At 44.2% G+C, this 13,089-nt stretch overlaps 1 protein-coding gene across 1 annotated transcript; it reads left to right on the top strand.

Annotated features, from left to right (window-relative positions):
* Positions 1 to 830: 830 nt before the first annotated feature.
* On the top strand, positions 831 to 7,910 carry LOC309891321 (ubiquitin carboxyl-terminal hydrolase 42-like; the record flags this gene model as incomplete). The annotated part of the gene is made up of 12 exons (XM_082785680.1): positions 831 to 1,059; positions 1,802 to 2,002; positions 2,591 to 2,701; positions 2,861 to 2,963; positions 3,168 to 3,235; positions 3,392 to 3,462; positions 3,994 to 4,076; positions 4,995 to 5,106; positions 5,473 to 5,613; positions 5,808 to 5,908; positions 6,372 to 6,513; positions 7,194 to 7,910. 12 exons carry the CDS (start codon positions 831 to 833, stop codon positions 7,908 to 7,910), a joined length of 2,079 nt encoding a protein of 692 aa, XP_082641806.1.
* Between the last annotated feature and the right edge of the window lie 5,179 nt (positions 7,911 to 13,089).

The raw sequence follows: 13,089 nt of genomic DNA, 5'->3' as shown, positions 1-13,089 counted from the left end.
TTCCCAAGATTTCTCTGAGATATAGCCCATCCTCTGTGGGTTTTGAGGTATATGGTTCCCAGGAGTGAAAAGGAGGGCCAAACATCTCTCCTCTTGGATCTCAGCATGCCAGGGCTTTAGTGTACTGCCACTTACAGCTCCGCTTTTTCACCTGGAAAAAGCGACCGCATGATGTAGACTGAGGAGCCCTCACAAATTAACTTGCCGTCACCAAGTGACGCCCATGAAAGGTGTATTTAAAAGCTAGGCTCATTATAGAATCACAACAAACCCCTCATGACTGGTGCAGTAGACAGTGAGGTAGAGGGCGAGCCCTGGAAAGACAGAAGAAAAGTAGCAGTGAGTTCTGGGTACCTTTGTGCAGACGAAACAGAAAAACACAGGCAGTGAAGTAATAGTGTTCCGTTACTAATGCCAGCAATAGATAATTGCAACAATTATCTATTAGATCATAGGTACTAATTAACAGATAATTGCGCAACTCCGGAAATCAATAAATAACTGATTCCCCTCAGAGAATGTCTTCTACATTTTTATATTAAAAAGACTCCAGAGTTGTAATGGATTAAAATCCTATGGAAGGGAAAGAAATGGCATCAGCCACTAGTTCTGCAGAAGCGAAAAGTAATACTGATAGAGTTTAGATGGAAATTTTCACTTTGTGTGTTTAGTTTGGGGATTCTTTTTAAATCATTCATACCAGCGATTTAGTTCTTAAGGCTGTTTCTTTGAGATTAAGTGACAGGACTTCTGTTACTCTTTTCTTCTTGGAATGCTTCTTGATATTCTTACGTCAGCCAGAACTTCTGTCTCTGTTGCAGATGTGAACAATGACCGTAGCTAAGAAGCCCAAATCTTCAAAGCCTAAAAAGCCCTCTTCAAGGCGGTCTGGCAAATCCAAGAAACCAAGTCCTAAAATACTGATGTCACGCACCGCCAACTGGGGCCGGATAGTGCCTGCAGAAGATTCAAGCCAAGTCTCTGTGGCCCAAGGACGTGGAGGTGCTATTTACTGTAGATCATCTGAAAAATCTAAGGCTTTTGCCCCAAGAGATCTAAGTAAGTGTGCGTTTTATCCTGTCTCCATTTTCTTCAAAGCAAAAGTAGAAAATGCAGTTCTTACTTGTTGCACTGATAAGAGAAGGGGACTACTGTGAACAAAGACTTGAAAAGCGAATCCCCTAAGGCAACTGAAGTGACTGATGTTACAGAAATTAATTTTGATATATTTACAGTCAACAGAGAAATATGGGGAGCTTTTTGTAATGCACAGATTCCTCCATGTCTTTTCTGTTTTGCAGAGAAAAGTGTTTGATTGTTGCTATTCACAGCTTCCATTTTTCACAGGTTTTTTGAAGGATAACATTGCTCAGGAAAAGATCTGGTATCTGTAGGGGTACCGTCATTCCTAGTTCCTAGTTTTTACATTTTTACCGTATAATTTCAAGTCTAAGTTTGTGGTTTAAGTTATAATAAGGAAAAAAACAGTAGTTGAGTTAATCAGGTTAAAGATTATAGATGGAGAGGAACTTGGCATTAGGTGCTACAAACAGAATGGCAGTTAGCCTTGCCTTAGAAGAATTAAAATGGTTGACTAAAGTTGTTTGTTTTTTGTTTTTCCCCAAAACATTGTGTTGACCAGCCAATTTGAATTTGGTGGTATTAAAGCTGTCTGCAATAAGTTTTTCTGGTTTGGATTGTAGCTAGCTCCTCTAGGTGCTCCTGCAGAATAGTATTTTTTTAAATACCTTTCTTCGAAACAAACAAACAAGATCTCTTTTTAAATTTAACTTTCTTGCAGTCGTTAATGATGGAATTGCTCCGCCACAGAGCATTCTTTTTCCACCTGAGAAGATTTGTATGGATTGGCGAGAAACACAAAGTGTTGGAGTTGGCCTGTACAATCTTGGCAACACATGTTTTCTTAATGCTACTCTGCAGTGTTTGACCTACACACCCCCACTTGCCAATTACATGCTTTCTCTTGAGCACAGCCAGTCATGTGAGTACTTTCTAACAGTATTTTGAATCTGTTGGATAGCTCTGAAGGTGAAAGAACAGCAGTGATTCTGTGAGATAAGCTTATTTGCCTGATTTTACCTGTAGCAGCTGGCTTTGAGCACTGTATTAGCAGTGGGCTCCGAATAGCATATGGAGTGCAATTAATGCACCATGGTTTATTTATTTATTTAGTTATTTGTTTGTTTGTTTGTTTATTAAAGGATCATTTATTGCTTCATGGGAATAATGAAGTGCATTGGACAGTAATGCATTTAGTAGTAATTTTAGAGAGTAATACATTTTGCAGCCTGTGGAGTTCACATTCCTGTCAGCCTTTACAACTGCGACTTTGCAGTAGTCTTTTAGATTTCTCATCACAAAATGCATTTGAATACAGGCTTAGTGGATATTTTTCTTCTGTCAAGTTGTGTGAAATGAAATGTTACAAGACTGTTGGGACATCGGCATCTTGGGAGAATAGAATGTAGCAAGGAGAGTGGATATTGTATCTATAGTTTAAATTGTACTTAGATGTTTGTAGGTATGGATATTTCGCTGGACTGGGATGCTTTGTTCTTTCACTCTTCAGGTCGTGAACAAGATTTTTGCATGATGTGCACGATGGAGACTCACATTAACCAGGCCCTGCGTTGCACTGTTGATGCCATCGAGCCTACGCATGTTATCAGTAATCTCAGTCGTAAGTGGCTTCAGATGTGTTTCTTTTCGATAGCTTGTAATCTTCAAATAATTATTTGATGTGTCTAAGTGGTTTTAACACTCCAATGAAGAGAGATTTTAGAAATACAAGAATGATTTCATTTTTAAATGAGGTCAATACTATCATCTTCTTATTTAGGAATAGGACAACATTTCCATTTTGGCAGTCAAGAAGACGCATACGAGTTCTTGCGCTATACTGTTGATGCTATGCAGGAAGCGTGCTTGAACGGAAGCACCGAGTAAGCATAAACAAGTTCACTTTCATACATTCTCTAGCACCTTCTAGTCCTTTATTTACTCTCATAAATGATCTCTAGCACCTTTTAGTGCCTTATTTACTATCAGCAACGAAAGTCTACATCATCCTTGGTTTTCATCAAACTCTTTGAAGAGTTAACTCTGTGCCTTAAATCTTCTGAGGTCTGATTATAATTTATTTCCAGATTGGACAGATCTTCTCAAGCTACCACCATCATTCATCAAATATTTGGAGGATTTCTAAGATCAAGAGGTACTTGAAAAAATATTCCTGTCCTTAGAACTGATCTGTGTCTTTTGTCGGTAGTAAAGCAGTCTGTAGTTTGTCTAAAGTAGTATCTATCAACAACTTGAATTTGGACAGTTAGTCTCCTTCACATAATGTTAAGCATTTATATTTTGCTTCCAGTGAAGTGCTTGAATTGCAAAGCAGTTTCGGATACGTATGAGGCATTTCTTGATATCACTTTGGATATAAAGGTAAGATGTTTTCTAAATATAATTCATGATGTTTAAGTACATGCATAACTTTCTAAATTAAACTTGTTTAACTTAAAAAACGAAACCACATATAATGTTAAAACATAAGAGCTTGGTGGTGCTAAGGAAGTGGATTGGACTTTGTCCTTCCGTGGAACCCATGTAAATAGTCTCCACATTTGCATTGGGTTTAAGGGGAAAGAATTCTCTTTCTGCAAAAATTATAATGCTGTCATACTTCTTTGTTGTTCTACCTCAATATACATCTAATTGTTAGACTGATGAATTTGTCCCCAGTATTGATGACAAAGCACACTATAGATGCTGTCTAGGCTACTGGAAAAGTATTTGTTCCAAAGTCAAATGCCTTCCAGGTGAGGTCAATGCTGAGCATGCTCTTTCTGCCTCCTTCTTCACAGTGCTCCTAGTAGATCGCTTGAGTATGTTAGTAAGATTCTCTTATAAACTACTAGTATGTCTCTGGAATTTTGAATTACGGTGACTTTGCGCTCTTCTTTCTCGCTGCTCTAGGCGGTTTCGTCTGTTAGCAGAGCTCTGGAACTCTTTGTGAAACCTGAAGAGCTGGATGGAGAGAATTGCTATAAATGTAGCGAGTAAGATTTTGACGAATTAGGTCTTAATCCTAGATGTCAGTTTTCTATGTTGCATGACTCTGTTGGACTACCTCTAAACTTTGGATCTACTTACAAGTTTTGTGGAAGTTTATAAAAGACTTGGATTTTTGTTTCTTTGGAGGGGGGAAGTCTTGTTCATAGGCATTCCCTATGGGTTTGCAATTCTCTGGCTTGTATTTTGCCATCAGAATTCAAAAAGAGCTACTTGTGTTCTTTCTATTTATTAGCTCTCGACAGTACTTTTCTTGATGTAAACTGCCCAGTTTCCGTTGTTCTCTGGGCTAGTGGCTAATTTTCACTGCTTACACCGTAGGTCCTACCTTGGAGCGGGCAATGTGTCAAACTGAACTATTTTGTTTCAAAGGATGGCAGATGGGTTCAGTGTCTTTCCAGACAAGCTCAGTACATGAAGACTTCCTACTGTTAAATGTCTCCCTCCTGTAGAATGACCATGTGCTTCTGTTGTATTTTTGATGTTGATAGTGGACCTATGTTGGAGATTATTTGCAATTTCTAGCCCTGGGGACCAAGGCTCTCTCGTTCCGCTTTCAGTATTTGTATTTCCCTTAAAAGCTGAAAGAATGTATCCAGGATTGGAGTTCAAATAGCCACTTTTGTAGACCAAGAAATGGTACCTTGCCATCCAACCTGGTCATACCCTTTTGTGAGAGATTCCTGTTCCCGCTATGCTCTGAGTTGTTGGGAAAATTTACCTTCTTCTGTGTATTAACAAACCTGACACGCAGTGCATGGGTTTATGAAAAGAAAAAAGACCAACCTATTATGCAAGTAAATATCATTCAAATAGCATTGGCATGCGTGAGACATTAAAAGGAGTTTGTTTTGGGGGCGAAAAAAAAAGATGCCTTCAAACACTTCTCTCTGCTTGTTTTTAAGGTGTAAAAAGATGGTTCCTGCGTCCAAGAGATTTACCATACACCGTTCTTCCAAGGTTCTCACAATATCACTGAAAAGATTTGCAGATTTCACAGGTGGAAAGATCAACAAGGTATATTTACCACTGTAATGCAACTATATCATTGTGTAATGGGACATCCCCCAAAGCTGAAAGTTGTTAATATTTTCAAACAATAATTGTAGACTAACGACTATGGCTTATTCTTTCTCTTAATATCAATAAAGTTCCCGCTTGACAAGAAGCATATGCTTTCCTCTGAGAAGGCTGATTCATCAGGAAACAGTTCTCTGCAACTTCTAGTCTTAAACGTTGTTTATGGGAAGACTTATTTGTAGTGAATCAAGAAATATATTCGAGAAATATAAATTCTAGTCTGTGTTTTTTGGAAGTGTTTTTCTCTGGCTAGTCCACGAAGTACTCTGGGATAATTTTTCTATCTTCTTGGTGTCTCTTTAGGAGGTGAAATATCCGGAGTATTTGGACCTGAGAGCCTACATGTCGCAGTCAATGGGAGAACCACTGCTCTATGCCTTATACGCGGTGCTGGTACATCACGGTGTCAGCTGTCACTCAGGACACTATATATGCTATGTAAAGGTAGAAGTCAACAGCATTTCTAACAGGGTAAAGGTTGTGCTGGCAAACCAATTAAAGCATGACTAGCAGCTACTGTTTCTAGGGAAAAAGATTTCATTATATTTTTATTTGACATGTGTGTATTTTGTTCCTATCCGTGATTTCAATTGGAAAACGTGCAATTCACCTAAAGAAATCGTTGTCTTTATTTGCAGGCTGGTAATGGACTTTGGTATCAGATGAATGATGCTAAAGTAGTGCGTACTGACATTAAAAGAGTTCTTGGTCAGCAAGCTTACATACTTTTTTATATCAGGTAATAACAAATCTTAAAATGTGTTCAGAAGAGATTTACTTTCCTGTTATTGATATTTTTCTGTTTTGCAAGTGTTTTTCTTGCTATCCCAGGAGAAGATTATTATTTGTCTAATTCAGTTCTGTCTAACCTGAAATTCTCTGTGTCGTTTATTATCTTTTGTTGCTTGGCCTTAAACTGCAGCACTTGTGTAAATTGCTATCTATGTGTTATCTGTAGCTGGCTACTTTAGAGAAGGAGAGAAATGAAGGTCATCTGTGGTGTAAGAATGAATTATTGCTGTGCAGGTGATAGTCTTAGTAGGAAGACTGTTCTCTACTTTTCAGTCTGTAGTCTTGGCGAAGCCTTCTGTAGAGAAGGCTTCCATATCGTATGAGCTGTTCCTCTAAAATGATAGGATGGGATTTAATCCAAGAGTAGGCTGAAAGAAAAACTAAACTACGATCACTGCTCTTTTCTGAAGGCGCTATGATTTGACACTTGGAGAACGTGCGTTTTACTTGCCAGCACCATCTTATCCCTGTTCATTCCCTCCTGGTCAGCAGGGGGCTAATAGTAAGCAGGCTGGATTTCTGGGACCACGACTTCTTCCTCATATGATTAAGGTAATTCAGGGAAGCGGGAGGGCAGATAACGGCACCAAACTGCTAGTGGGTTTGGGGTTTGGTGTGGGGTTTTTTGTTTGGTTTTCGGCATCTTAGTTTTGTTTTCCTTCCCACGCTGCAGCTTTCTTCACAGCCCTCATGCTACAGCCAGAGTCATTCAAACAGTGGTTACTGCTAAATTGTGCAGCCATGCGACTCCATTACTTTATACCTCCAAGACAGCTTTCTAAAGCACAGAGAGCTACGCTCTTTGACTATTTAAGCAGAGTGTACTAATCCTCAAATCATTTAAAAGAGGACTTGTTTTTCCTATCCTCGTCACTTTAGCTAAGACAGGGAAAACTAAATGTCTTATTCCTGAGCACCAGAACGATTACTTCAGGCTTTTCAGGGTATGTTTAAAGGGGAAAATAAATATATTTGGGAATAGCAGCAGGTAATGTTAAGTTGCTTGGCTGGTTTTCAAAGATGATGTTAATTTGATACCAATCTGCAGTAAACCAAAAGCAGGAATTGAATACGCTTATTGGACTTGCATTTATCCTTAAAGGGCAGTGTGTTTTTCTTTTTAGGTGTTAAGACCATTTGTAGAAACACTCAGTAGGAGAGTTTTGTGTTTCAAAATGTTACATGCAGTGTTTGCGTTAATCCATCTTGCAATTTCTTCTTTTTAAATACAGAATTCAAGCCGTTTAAATGGAAATGGATCCATAAAAGAGGACGCAAAGACCACTGGTGTCACCCTAAAAAGGCCATCTTCAGCACCACCAATGGCCTGTGTTCAAAACCAGGCAATTACCAGGCCTTCAATGACTGATACGTCAAGAAAACAGAAGATCACCATCAGTATTCACAATAAATTGCCTGCTCGTCAGACTGTGTCACAGCCTGACTGTCTTAGCAGTGCTGTGGAGGATGAAGATCTCTACCAGGCTGTTCCTTCATCCACAATTACAAATTTGGTAATGCAAATGAAGCAAATGCAAACAAACAAAAAAGTTTCTGATGAAATTTTTGTGGAGCCAACAGTGAATGAAAATCCTAAACTCAGCTCTGATAACACAGTCCCTTATGGTGCAGAATCTTCAGGAAAATCTGAGGAGGAGTCAAAGGGCTTATTTCAAAGGAATTTGAAATGCAATGCAATGTCCTCTAATGGAATTTTGGTTGGAAAGGTAGTCCGTACATTGCAGCATTCCAATTCTTCCTGTCAGAATGCTGACAAAGGAAGATCCCAGCATGAGCTGCCAAAAACAGATTCACTAAATGGTGCTATTAGGTTAGTTAATGAATCTAAAGAAAACGGACTGAAACTTGATGATTCCACTTGCCGAGTTGAACCTGTTAAACCTTCTGAGATGTTCTTTTCTAAAACAAATGGATCGCTTGAAACATAGATTTGCTCCATCGAGAATTTCTCACCTACGATGTATTCGGGAGTGTTTATTGTGTTCCTAATTCAGGTGAAATACTGAGAAAACACAGCACACATGTGATCGTAAGACTTTGTGGTATTATCCCCTTAGAATTTGCAGACCTGAGCTTACATTAGAACTTGTCAACTTAAGCTCAGCTGAGATAAAAATTCCTAAGTTTCATAAAGTAGATTTTGGGGGGTGAGTTGGGGTTATCTTTGAAGTGTAGATAATGCATACAACTCACAGCGGTCTTGCTTACCATTTAATGGAGACATTCTGACAAGACTAGTCCTCAGTACTACTACAAATAGTATTTTTTTGTCTGCTGACTTGTGCGTTTTAATTGCAGATGCCTGGAGCTATGCCTTCAGTCAATCGAGAAGTCATCACGGAGTCCTTCACAGCCAGCCAGCTGAACAGCTTGTCAGAGGAAATGAGGTAAAATGAGCACAGTCTGATTAAGACAAGACTTTATGGAAGTTCGTTACAGTTTTATCTGTCTACTAATAGTATTTAATGGAAGGATTTAAATTAGTACAATTCCATACTGTGTGTCCAGTGTCACGAACAGAACTAATGATCAGCACTGAGCATATCACTCTGATGCAGGTTGGTGCCTCAAGGAGAACTTGTGTTCCTTTATAGAATGTTTTTCCATTTTTCTCCACTGTCTGGAGAAACACTGGCTGTTCCCCGCTCGCCCCTATGCCTTTTTTCTCAGAGCAGCAGGTGGAAGGAGACAGATGCGTTTGCTTTTTTAGTGCAATGGCTTCAGAAGCAAGAGGGGAAAAAGCACTTTCTCTGGGAGCTGAAGAAGGTGTCCTAATCACAGGAGAGGTTTCTAAATGGCATATCTTTGCGAGCATTCCTGTAGTCCGGAGGTTTTTGTTTGTTTGTTTGCCTTTGGAAGGTTTTACTCTTAATAATCACGTCCTTCAGCAGAAGTGAGAAATGGGTTTTTATTTTATGCAGTGTTGCGGAACCTCCGAAATCTCCTGGGAATGATGAATACCTCGCCCAGTACCAATGTGATGACCGTGGAGACAAGGAGAAACCAAGAAGATCAAAAGAACGTGACCTCATTTCAAAAGAAAATGTTTTGTCCGGCAAAGAATCTTCTGAGCCTGGTGAGAAATTGCGGCAAACTTCCTCTCTCAAGTCTGACACTGAATGTAGCTCTAACAATCTTTCTTCCTTAGCTATTGCAGATAGACGCCAAGATACAAAGGACAAGACTAAAACCACTGAGAAAGAGCATTACCGAAGCAAGAGGGAACATGCTCCTAGTGAAGAGAAGGAGAGTCAAAAAGCAGGTCCTTCCAGCAAGAGGAGGTGTTCTCAGAGCGTGGAATTTGTTGAGCAAAAGAGTCACAAGCAGGAGTACTGGGAGGGAAGCAGGTACAGATCTTTCCCTCGTGAAAGAAACAGCCCTGAGAATGGCAGAAGAGCAGTCAAATATTCAAAGTACAGATCTGGCAGCGGAGGAAGATCAGAACAAGGTAGCAATAGGTACTACCGATCCAAAGGGGAAAGAAGTTGGAGCAGAGAAAGATACTATCGAGACGAAGCACGGAGATGGGAAAGATGTGGCTATTACAAGGATTACTATTCACCTCATGCGACAGGAGACAGTAGAGAGAGAAAGTTCTCTCACGGCGATTCAGCCTTTGACAGATCGACTGCAACTTACTACAGCAGGTCACATAAGCATTATCATTACAAAAGCAGATGGCCTCACGGTTCCCTCTTGAGAGAGGAAGATGTACGTCGCTTTAGCACACCCCGAGCAGACTTGCATCGTTGCTCGGTACCTCAGCAACATTCCGGAAGACATTCTCGTGAAAGACATGCGCTTCCACCTGTGTCAGCTCATTTGGAGAACTGTCGCCAGAAAAATGAAACAGAAGGAAACAGAAAAAGAAAATATACCCGTGCAGAAGGTAGTGAAAGTGAAATAGAAAGGAAAGACAGAAAGATAGAAAAGGAGCTTGTAGGTGGTGAAAAAAATGCAAAAATATCACAAGTTCTGGAAGAAACAGAAGTCTAAGGATAAAGATGGAGAGAAGGATTCCAAGTAAGCAAGGATTCCAGCATACTCCTCATTTTTTATCCTAATTCTTTTCTGGGTGCTTCTCATGTCTTCCTTTTTTTTTTTTTTTTTTTTTTTTTTTTTTTTTTCTGGTAGTTTCTAAGTTCTTTAGATAGCACCAGCTGGCTGGGGATCATGTTGTTAGGTTGATCAGTGAAGACAGGAAAGCTCTTGCTGAATTGTGTCAGAGCACTAGCTTTGGACCACATAGTTCGAATCACATCCGTACGCCATTCCAGATTAGGTTAAAAGATTTTTTCTGCTTGCACATATTCCAGAGCTAGCCGTTGTTAATGATCTGTGTACAAACCAGGACCTATGGTCCTTCAATCTGACGGCTTAAGTTTGCTGCATCTAAAGTAAGTTGCGTGTGCACAAAGCACCACAAAATAGCTGACATGCTGCAAATCATCACCTGTGGTAAAATAAATCAAGTTTCATATAGGCAACAAGTGCCACATCTTTTTTTCCCTTTTTAACTTGCATGTTTCTTTCAGACTTCATGATTTGTGTTTCTGTGTGCTCCGCTTTGACAATGCCAATCGCAAGCGTAAGAAAAAGAAGAAAAAGGAGAAGAAAAAGAAGAAAAAGGAGAAACACCAGGAAAGCAAAAGGCTCCTTGGAACACTTAGATCCTCGTTTCCAGAAGATAACGCGGGAGAAGAAGGAAGAATCCCATCCTCCAGATGGCTCTTCATGTCAGTAATGCAGAAGTGAGAGCAGTAAACAACCTTACAAGGAAGGGAAGACTTCCAGTGCAGGCGAAAGCAAGAAATACTGCTCCATCGCATCCAACGACTATACTAAAGGTAAGCGGCCGCAGCGTGTGTGAGGAATTCCTTTTATATTAATCTCGAGATTATTTCAAACAGTCTTGAAGTGCTTGATGACTTAACAGTCTGCAGATTTATTATCAAATCAAAAAAAAACCCCACTTGGTAGACTATTTTTTTCCCAGTTTTGAATGGCCACTAGGAAAGAAGGCCTGAAATAAAGAGGTTAAAGGCAAATGGTTTTCATTTGGTTTGATGATGAAGTGGCAAACAAGAGGAAGAGTTGCAAGCTCCCTTCTTAAATTCAGTCCAGCCAAGTAGGAAAAGTAAATGTGGACAGCTGTATCTTGGCAAAGAAGATAGTAGGGAGCAAGGAGGTTTAGCAGTCAAGATGGAAGGTGATGCCATGAGGCTTAGAGGCTAGTAATGTTCTAATGAACATGGCCAAGTCTTGCGCTGGGCAGCCTGCTTGGGTCCAAAGCCTGCAGTCCTCCCCAAGATGTCGGCGAGGGGCTGGTGAGCCGTTGGGACGGAACCCCCGTTGCCCGGGTTCCCCAAGCAACCGCCCCACTCTCCAGCCACCATGGCAGGCCCAGCAGCCGGCTCCCGCTCCTCCCGGGGCTGCGGCCCTGCTGGCGAGCCCAGCGCCCCAGAGCTCAGCCCAGCGCCCTTTTTCCCACAGAGGGTTTCCCCAGACGGCTTCCGCGGCTTGCGCAGACGCAAAACTCCCCCTTCGTCGTCCCAGCCGTGCCGCCAACGGTGGCTGCCTGGCTGCTGCCCTCCCTCCCCGGAGCGACGGCGCTGCCCTTGCAGCCCCCGCAGGTACCCACCCTCCCCTCCGCGCTGCCCCAGGCCACCGTCTGGCACGTGGTGCCGGGGGTCCAGGGGCAGGTGCTGCAGCTCCCTGCCGGGGTGCAGCTGCCACCTGGGGGGCACCTCCCAGCCCAGGGGCACCACCTGCAGCTTGGGCAGCTCCCCGCTGGGGGGCAGCTCCCTGCTGTGGGGCAGCTCCCCGCCGTGGGGCACCAGCTGCAGCTGGTGCAGCTCCCCGCTGTGGGGCAAAACCTGCAGCTGGTGCAGCTCCCCGCTGTGGAGCAAAACCTGCAGCTGGTGCAGCTCCCAACCATGGGGCACCAGCTGCAGCTGGTGCAGCTCCCCGCCGGGGGGCAGCTCCCCCACACCGCTCCTCCCTGTGCCCCCGTCCATCAGTGGGGACAGCCCATGGTGACGGGGACACTGGTACCCCACCATGCGCTGGGGCTAGGGCCCAGGGCCGTGCTCCATGGGGAGCTCCTGCACCCCGCAGGCACCTGCCTGTTGCAGGCCCCCGCCCAGCACAACCCCCCGCCACCCCTCGTCCCGGGGCCTCCGCTGCGGGGGCAGGCACTCCCCACGCCCCGCACCCTGAGCAGCAGCCGGGGGCAGCTGCCGGAGCCCTGCTTGCACGCCGTGGGGCTCAGCGAGGACCAGGGGCCCCCGCTGCCCGGCCCCACTGCCCCCAAGCCTGGCCAGGCTCCAAGGACCGCCAGCACCCAGACGGCGACGCCTGACGGTGAGTTTGGGGCTGGCACAGCTGGCCGCTGGGCACCCCACACCCAGGGGCCATGGGAAAGCTGACATCGCCCGTCTTGGGGGATTTTCTTGCTTTGTCCTCAGCGGCGACAGCCCCGCAGGTGCCTGAGGAGCCCCCGCAGCTGCCCGAGCTGGGCCCTGATGCCTTTGCCGAGGCCTTTCCAGAGCTGGCAGGGGACAGCCAGCAGCTGCAGCACATGCAGGACGAGCTCCTGGCCGACCTGGACATCCCCATCCCCGGCATGGAGGAGCTGCTCAGCTGGCTCGATGCCGTGGAGCCCCAGGACGCCTTCCCCGATTTGCCCAGCAGTCCTGCCCTCAGCCGCTTCCTTTCGCAGCTGCCCGACCTCTGCGAGGACATCGAGGAGCCGAGCACGCAGGGACTGGAAGCCACAGGAGCCCTCGGTGAGGTCCCCTCAACCCCTGGGCTGTGCCCCGAGAAGCTTGAGGGTGGGCTGTCGCTGCAGTCCCCCGTCGTGCCAGCAGTGAGCGCCCCGCTCAGCCCTGCAGCCAGTCCCCTGCCCAGTGCGCTTAGGAGCCCCCTACCCAGTCCACCCCTGAGTCCCCCCAGGAGCCTCCCTGACACCCAGCTCCTCAGTGCCCTTAGTAGACCCCTGCCCCAACCCCGCCAACGTTCCCTCAAGACCCGCCCCAACCCCAAGGTCCCCAGTGCCCTTAGTAGACCCCAGCCCAAATCCCCCCCGAGTTCTCCCAAGAAACGCCC

This window comes from Aythya marila (assembly GCF_965140915.1).
Source record: "Aythya marila genome assembly, contig: HAP1_HAP1_SCAFFOLD_416, whole genome shotgun sequence".
NCBI lineage: Eukaryota > Metazoa > Chordata > Aves > Anseriformes > Anatidae > Aythya > Aythya marila.
Note: the sequence above shows the minus strand (reverse complement) of the source record. Positions and strands in the feature narration are given on the sequence as shown.